This window comes from Chlamydotis macqueenii, chromosome 25, assembly GCF_036417535.1.
Source record: "Chlamydotis macqueenii isolate bChlMac1 chromosome 25, bChlMac1.mat, whole genome shotgun sequence".
Classification (NCBI taxonomy): Eukaryota; Metazoa; Chordata; class Aves; order Otidiformes; family Otididae; genus Chlamydotis; species Chlamydotis macqueenii.
This window is the reverse complement of record NC_141580.1, coordinates 1,603,088-1,611,729: the sequence shown is the minus strand read 5'-3', so window position 1 is coordinate 1,611,729 and position 8,642 is coordinate 1,603,088. Positions and strand designations below refer to the sequence as shown.

At 49.0% G+C, this 8,642-nt stretch overlaps 1 protein-coding gene across 2 annotated transcripts; it reads left to right on the top strand.

Moving 5' to 3' along the window:
- The first annotated feature begins 890 nt into the window (after nt 1-890).
- GIP (gastric inhibitory polypeptide) lies at nt 891-8,317 on the top strand. 2 transcript variants are annotated; one of them, XM_086766814.1, is made up of 6 exons: nt 891-1,102; nt 3,200-3,290; nt 4,347-4,487; nt 4,828-4,959; nt 7,108-7,200; nt 8,167-8,317. In XM_086766814.1, exons 2-6 carry the CDS (start codon nt 3,217-3,219, stop codon nt 8,174-8,176), a joined length of 450 nt encoding a protein of 149 aa, XP_086622940.1. In that variant the 5' UTR covers nt 891-1,102; nt 3,200-3,216; the 3' UTR covers nt 8,177-8,317. The 2 variants fall into 2 exon arrangements, with proteins under 2 accessions (XP_086622940.1, XP_086622939.1); XM_086766813.1 differs by having other exon boundaries at nt 3,165-3,290.
- The last annotated feature ends 325 nt before the right edge of the window (nt 8,318-8,642 follow it).

The window sequence follows — 8,642 nt, the reverse complement described above, 5'->3', positions numbered from 1 at the left end:
TAACCCTGCTCTGCTCCTTCAGCAGACTGAAGGCGGGCGTGACGGGGATCCTAGAGCAGCAGGAGCAGCCCTGGTAGCGGTCCCCGAACGGGATTTATGCGTTAAAATGTCATGGGTCCAGTTCTCCCAGAGAGACCCAGGGAAAGCAGGGCAGGTCAGACGCTGGGGAGAACTTCTTACCAGGCACGGAGCCACAGCGGAGCTGATGGGAAGGGGATTTACCCCTCGTCCTCCGATGGCACAACAAACATCTGCAGAACATCTGCTCTCCTGGATCCAGCCGCGCAAGGGCAGGGCGAGGTGGTGGCCTCACTGACCCACATCCCCAGCAGCTGCAGAGCCACAGGGAACCACTCCATCACTCACTCAGGCCAAAAAAAAAAAAAAAAAAAATTTAAAAAATCCCAACCAGGTGCTCAGGTCCAGCTGCTAGCCCTCACCCCACATAGGCGGCCGCTGTGCCACCACCCTCACCTCGTTAGCCAGTGCTGCCTCATCGCTTCCTACTGCTTTCCCGTCTGCAACTCTCCATCCCAAGTTTTCTCCTCTTAGTGTGCACGTTTAGGGGGGCAAATGCCATTTTCAGTATTTGGGGTTTGCAGAGCACAGTTGGGATGCCCAGACTTGATGGTGACAAAAATAACAATGACGAGAGCTATTGCTTTTAGCAAAGTTATTCCTCCTGTAAGAAGGAGAGGGAGCAGATTGCATCTCTCGAAGATAGCGCTTACACTTGGCAAAAGAAAAGATGGAAATGAAGGTTGTTTTTACCACGGGAGGAGGTGGAATTAAGGTTCAGACCAACGCCGCGTGTATTATGCCCGCAATCCATGTTCGCTCTTGATTTTGCGATATAGCAATGTTTAATTGCCATTAATGTAAACATATTTTAGAAGGTTATTTTCCCGCTCTGTGGGTCAATGGAGCTAATGAAGCAGCCCTAAGTGGGTTGGAATTGCCTTGATTAGGTGCTCGATTTCCTGTTTACCGCAGGGAAGTGGGTTTGGTCCCGCACAGCGAACGTGTATAAAAACCCTGCAGAGTCCTCTCCGAGCACCAGGACGGGCTCAACTCCTCCGGGCAGCTTCAGAGAAGCAGAAAGGTAAGAAGCTCTCTCTCAGTTTCTCTTTTTAACCTTTTTTTACTCCTTCCCCCCCGGCCCCCCCAAAAGATATCAGTGGGAGCGAGCAGGGTTTGTGAGCGTCGGGCGGTAGCTGTAGCAGAGGAGGAGCAGCCCGTGCTGGTGGCTGAGTTTTTCCCAAAGTGGCCGGAGACGGTCCGTTTTCTCAGTGGCTTTGGCAGAAAAGACCTGCAGCAGCGCTGGGCTGTAAAGGCAAAGACTTATTTCGGAGGAGGACTCGGTACGCAGGGGATCTGGGCTTTTGAACACGGGCTGCGCAGGGAAATGAGGAGAAATTGGTTCCTAGTTGCTTTTTGGGACATCCCAGCTGTGGCTAAAACAGGGATAACGCTTTTTCCAAAGCAGAGAGTACTGCACAGGGGACTGGAAGGTCTTCACCTTGCACAGATCCCACCGGTTGCTCCTCCTCTTGTGCAGGAGTCGAACCGCAGGACCCAAGCAGCGCAGGTATCGCAGCAAACTCCGTGCCAGGCAGGGCTGGCAGGGCTCGACCGCAGGGCTCGACCGTGCCAGCTCAGGACCGGGGTCTTGTGTGAATCCAAAAATGGTTTTTCAGCAGTGTCTGAACACGTGGACTGCTTTTCCTCCCCGTCTGGGTAAATTCTGTCCTTTCTTAACACTAAGGCTACAACGCATTTCCTCTCCTAGCGTCACAAATAATTACCCGAAGCAGGACAATGTTCTTGCACAACCTGGCTGTTTTCAGATCCGTCATCATACCACAGTTACATCACCAGTACGTGAAATGAAAAGCAAATAAGAGGGAGAACTTCGGTTATTTAATCATGACGCATTTTTTTCTGTTCTCATTTAAAATATTCCTCAGCTTTTTGTATAATGGAATTTACTTCTGCTGTTAACACTCTGTAACTATTTGTCTTTTATTGCTTTAGCTCTGAGTATTTTAGGGATTTCGCCAGTGATCAGAATATCAAACCTTTGCTTTTCAGAGCACTCCTCAGAACCTGATGCGTCTGAGATAACGTAACACATGTAGTGTTTTTCTCACTTAATAGGAAGGGCTGGAAACGTTTGTAAAAGATGTCACAATTTTCCAGAAATAAAAAAAACTCAATTATGACGAGCATCCAAACTTGCAAATTCTCGCTTTCTCCAAAACAATAATTGGGCTGTTGTAAGAGTACAAATAACTGCTCAGAGGAGTAAAGTTCTATCAATGTATGAACGAATTTTTGCAGGGTGGGACACTCGAGTCCTGATCTGGAGCTTAGCTTTTGTTACCGTGTTACTCCTGTTAGCAGCAGCTCTCTGTCACAACGCAGTTTCTAGAAATATCCACAACAAAGAGCGAGGTGAGGGACAGCACCACATAACCGTGAGCCGTGATCAAACCCATTTTTGTACGGCGTTTGCAGAGCTGGAATAGTAATTAAAAGAGCTCAAATGTCCAAGGGCTACTGAGCCGAACTGCGGACATGAGCACTAGGAACAGCTTGAAACTAATAAATCTTGGAACCCGATCCCGTCACTGTCCATGGGATATTTTTCACAACTGATATTCACGGACTGCAGTCCCTACACAAGGCATTATCCATCCCAGCGTAAAATCCCCCAGAAATTAGATCAGGCTCCTAAATCCTGCCAAACTGCCGCGTAGGACGAGCAGGATGCCATTGCCGCTGAATTGCCTGGTCCAACGAACGTTCTCGTTCGCACACTCGAGACTGAATCGACCCTCAGAGCACAAAGAGGTACCCACAGGGTCAGCTTGTAAACACGGAGGGAGACAAAGCCCCTGCCTCCGGGAAGGCGCAACCCTCAATGAATTTGATGGTTACAATAAAAGTACAGGGAACCAACGTTAAAAGCCACCAGGGTGGGAAAGAGCATTGGCATTGAAAAAGTGATTTAACTGGGAATGGCAGAGGAGGGCTCTGTAGGACGAAGGCTGCTCCAAGAACAAGGGCTGAAGACACACGATTACGAGCACAGGCACGTGCCCAACCACCGCGCGTCCCCCTGGGTTCACTGTCCTGTCCCTTATGTGTCCCATGTGTTATAGGGCCGGACATCAGATTGCCCTCTGCTTTTGAACAGGGAAACCAGCCAAGAAAATGATGTCTCTCAAAGTGCTCCCTCTGCTCCTTGCTTCTCTGGGCTTTGTTTTGATGGAAGAGAATGTCCCGGGGTAAGTGTTTTGGAAAGCTCACTGTGTATTTTGAGCCTTTTCCAGCTCCCCACTGGAGGCAAATGGACTCTTTCCATTGGCATCTTGGTGAGTAGGTGAGAACATGAGTCCTGAGGTAGATCTCAGATAATAGAGACAGTCAAGCGTACAGAGATGATCATAAGATAACAGAGACATCAAACTAAAGCCCTGAGCCTTTGAGCCAGAGCCAGGAACTCCCAAGTTTTCCCTACAAACTTCATGGCTCTGGGTTAGGAGGAACAAGCTGGAAGTCAACCAGGAAGAGAAGGTTGGCTGGGAACTAGAAACAAGACGTAATCATGAATGCGGCTTGGGAGCATCCACTATTTGGAAGCTTCTGAAAACATGACCAGTTATACAAAGCAGGTATACAATAAAGACTTTCCCTCTCTTTCCCCAACTCCTGCTACAAAATTTCCAAGTACCACCTGAGAGTATCCAAAAGAATCCTTATTAGAGCAGTAGGAGCTGCTGCAATTCCAGCTAATAGTACTAAAAAAGGATCAGCCTTGAAATCCGTTGCTAACTGAGGAAGCCACCAACTATGACCACGCTGTCAGATCAGCGCTGGTCTCGGGGTCAGCCCTTGTCCCCTGCCATCCACCCCTGAGCCTCTCCAGGACACAGGGAAAGGTCTCCTTGGCCCTAGGCGTCCAGCTCACTGAAGGAAGGAGCCTGAGCACTCTCGGTGACTTAGGGTGGAACCAAGGTCCACATGAATCAGGCTACGGCAGGGAAAACCACTCTGATTCCAGACTATCAGCAAATAAGCTCAGCTCATCTCCTCCCAAGCTCTCAAATCTGCGCTGCAATTGCATTAGCAGCCAGCAAAACAGATGAGGAGCACGCTAGCCCCTTCGCTGGCCATTTCTCTCTGACCAGGAATGGTCACCTGTACCAAGAGAGATTAAAAGCAACCACAAAACCTCACTGACTCAGGGACCGCACGAGCCACCACGTGCAATTCAAGCAAAACCCCGCAGAGCGGTTGCTCCAGGTCCGTGCGGGACTCACTGTGTCCCTCTGCTCTTCCAGTGTAAGGGCTCCCAGTGGCAGATCAGTGCAGAGACGCTACTCTGAGGCCACCCTGGCAAGCGATTACAGCCGCACGATGGACAACATGCTGAAGAAGAACTTTGTGGAATGGTTGCTGGCCAGGCGGGAGAAGAAAAGCGAGTAAGTGTGTAGACTTCCAGTGCCCCCACGATGCGAACTTACAGCTGTCGTCAGCCAACTGATGGCCACAGAAGAATGCAGAGCCGAAGATATTTTTCTTGGACTGCAGCAGAGATTCTCTAGGGAGTTGGTTTTCTTTTTTTTTTTCTTTTATTTTCCTAAGTCCTAGAAATGTTTCTGCTCTGTCGGCACACAGCACAACCATCCCCTCCCTGGCCAAGAGCGCCTTCTCCTCTGGCCGCTGGTAGGAGTGGGAGGGAGCTGGGGTTTGTGGAAAAGCAGCATTTTGGCCCCCTCTTGTGGCATCCCGGGCTGACATCTTCCCGTTTCGCCTTCCCAGCAACATCATCGAGCCGTCCAAGAGGGAAGCTGAGCCCCCGGTATCGGCTGCGAACGGCCAAAGTTTGGACCTGGGCTCCCAGGAAGGCAAAGATTTCTTCGCCTGGCTTCTGAAAGCCAAGAAAAACCAGAGGTGAGCGGGAAGGATGGAAAGAGAAAATCTGGGTGCAGGGAGGGATGAGGTCCCCAAGTGTTTAACTTTGGAAGGAATGTTTTGGGGCAGGAATCGGGTAAATCCGGTGTGAAGCAGGTAACAGCTTCACACAGGAGAACAAGAGGATTTCCATTTCAAAAGGAAATTTCACATTTTGTAATTCTGTCTCATGAGTGAGGAAGAGAACAAAGACCAAAAAAAGCTTCTCTAATTGTGAAATTTCTCACTAAATACAAATTTAAACAATATAGATGATTTGGGACTTTTTTTGGTTTTGCAAATGTCAGCACAGCCTCATCAAAAGCCAGCGCTTTGATAAGGGCCAAGCACGGACTTTCGACAGGGCTGAGGCGCATCCGCTCCTCTAACATCACCGCAACGGAGGGGTCAAAATGACGTGCTCTGACCTAATCAAAACAAAACCCTCTCGAAAGAAATCTCTCCAGTGAAAACCCAGGTGAAATGGAGACATTTCTGCAAAACATTTTCATTTATCAAATCAACCTAGAGAGGGGAAAAAAGAATCCACTTGTTACACCCGCAGCGTGTTGATCAGTTCATTTATAGAAAAACAAATGAAACAGTTCTTTCCTCGCATCGCTGCTACAAGCTCTTATTACAAAAACCTTGTCATCTAAACGTGCAACCACGTGGGAGAGATGCCTGCCTGACCCAGGAGGAATTTCCCAGTTTGTTTCTGATCTCTGCCCTTTATGGGGGTCAGATTTTTTTTTTTTTTAATTTTTTTTTTACGATTTAATCATCTTAAAATCATCACAATGGTGATAATGACGCCCATACGCGCTCGCTGGGAACCGGTACCTCTGGGCAAGGTAACCGGGCCCATACGGAGCGCTGGGCTGCTGCAGCTCGTGCCTTCGTTTCCCGAGCCATCTGGCTGGGCGCACGCTCGTGCATCGCCGCGCTGCGCGGCTTTGTGCTGTGTCAGCACATCCACAGCCTGTCAATAGCCCGCTTCACCTCCCCCAATCTCAGCTTATGTCACAAATGTTCCAAAAGCAAATTAGACACGAGTCCGAAGAAAAATCTGTTCCCAGGCACCTTCTATATTTAAAATTTAAAAAAAAAAACCCAAAAAACACCAACAAATGAATGAGGGATGCATCTCCTTTTTTTAACGTGACAGGGATTTTGCAAAGCCTAACAGGTTGCTGCCGCTTAGTCCCAAAATGGTGGCGAGAAGGGAAAGAAGGCACTTACCGCACACAGCCCACATCCTTCAGGCACAATCCTAGTGTCTTCTGGCCAAAAAAATGGAATTTCTAACTACAGGGAGTCATGGGACAGTCACCCAGAACACGAATCTGGGGGCATTTGTTGTCTTTTACAGCCTTTGCATGAAAACTGCGTTAGAAACCAGGGTGCGGGGCATGACCGGGGTGGGGGAAAGGAGCAGAGCTGCGGTTCACAGAGGTGTCTCAGGCCAAGCACTCACAAAATCAGACACCGAGAATTGCTGGCCATAGGGAAAATACAGAATCAAAGAAACGAGGGCTTTGAGGGATCTCGGGAGGTCACGCAGTCTGACCTCCGCTCCAAGGCAGGATCAACACGCCCTAAACTGTTCCTGACAGATGTTTGTCTAACCTGTTCTGGGGGGTGGGACGGAGCGGGGAAGGGAAACCTTTGATGCTAGAGATTAATCAGCTTGATTAGCTTCATTTAAAAAAAATGTTTTCTAGTGTCTCCCTTAATCTCCTTAATTGCAAATAAAAAATGCGACTTGCAGGGCAAAGTCCTTCTCGGAAACAAAGGCTTGCCTTTGTGGGTTTGGAGCACGGATGCTGCTTCACCCACGCTCTGCCTTTGTTTCGATGCCTGCTGGGTCTAAGAGGAGGTGGGGGGCGAGGGGGCCACTGGGCCGTTCCTTCTCGTCCCCCAAGCCTCACAGACACGTTCATATGCCAAGATTAAGGCACCGTTGTGTGCAAGGAGCTCACCGTGTCAAAGAGGTTAAAGCTTTTTGTGGGTTTAGCTGAGTCAGAGATATTAGAAGACAAGGAAAACATCGCTGTGAACTGGGGGGGACTGGGGTAAGAGGCTGTTAGGTACTGCAGCTGGATGGTTGCCTCTCCTCTGTCTTACGGCGTGGCACGTCTCTTGCAGTTTTACCTCTCTGGAAGGTTCAGAAGGTCTGAAGGATGTTTTGAACCAGGAGTTTCTGACCTGGCTGATGTCGACTGGTCTCTGCAGAGCAACGTGAGTGGCTGTTCTAGCTGTTCCTGTTGTTACAAGCATCACTACAGATCCTTTCCCAGCCCTTGTCCCCAGAGGTACTTCCTGCAGTGCTCAGTCCATGAGTTTAGGATTTTTTTTAGAGAGCCACTGAGTGCTTACATGACACACCTCAGCTGGATTTGACTGGAGAGTTAAGAGCTCTGGCCAGATTTTGGTTCCGCACAAGTATCTTCAGACCATTGATCCAACAAAGATGGAGGAAGACCAATTAAAAAAAAATTTTACTGTGTAGAGAAGGGAGGTTAGTAAATCCTTTCCCCCTCTTTTTCATGGGAAAAGGTGTTCATCCAACCACTTACAGGAAATACTTTTTCTGTGGATTGTACACTGCTATGAAAGGCATTCGGACAAAAACACAATGAGAAAGTGGGACGCAAAAGGTGCAGGGGAGGGCCCCGAGGAGGCTCAAGGGAACGGCGAGCCCATCCTGTGCTTAGTTGAGGAAAATGAAGGCTGAGAGAAAGTCACCAGAGTGAGAAAAGAGCTGTTCATGCTAATGGGAAAAGCTGGCACAAGAACAAAAAGGGATGGACTGGCCATGAATAAATGTAGGTTGGAAATAAGAGGCAGCTCTGTGCTGCAGACGATTCCACGCAGCTCATTCAGACAACGCGAGCCGAGCAGCCAGCCAGCAGGCCAGAGAAAACAAGTGTTGAGCTCACACTGCAGCCTTTCCTGCAGAAACACTTATTTGCGTCTCTCTCCTCTAACCTTTTGTGGATTTTTCTGAAAACTTTTAGGTACTTACTGCTAGATACTAACTTTGACGCACATCTCGTTATCAAAAAGGATTTGCAAGGTATTGCAGGGGGCTGGAGGGTAGAGAAGGCAGTAACGCGCCTCATTTCCTACAGGAACCAAATGAAAATGGGTTAAGTGTGGTACCACAGTAATTCATATTTTTCTCTCCCACTTCTGCTTTGTTAGGACTGCGTAACTCCAGGATCTTCCTGAGGAGCTCCCTCTTCATCCTACCAAGACACACGAGAAGGAGGAATAAGTCCCATTTTCGCTCTGTTCTGTGCATATTCTCTATTTTGCTAATGCAAACAATAAAGATTTTAGTCTGAAGCTGAAATACGATTCAGATAAGACTTGATTTGGGGATGGACTATAAAATATTGCTAGGAAAAAAAAAAAAAAGTGTCCTTCCAAACAAGGCTTGCAAGAGTCACAACGCACCTCGTCTCAGCGGATGGGCCTGAAGCCCACGCGGGGAGATCCCAGGGCTGCAGGTTTTCAGGAGTCCAGGACTTAAACAGCAGAGAACCAAACCCTGGCCGAGAGCTGGCCCTGCTGAAACCCCGCCGGGAGCAGCCTGCCCTCCCAAAGGAGCCCTCACCCCCCTCCTGAGCCCCCCAAACCGGGGGTGCCCTGCACCCGGGAGGGGGGCACCCCCCCAG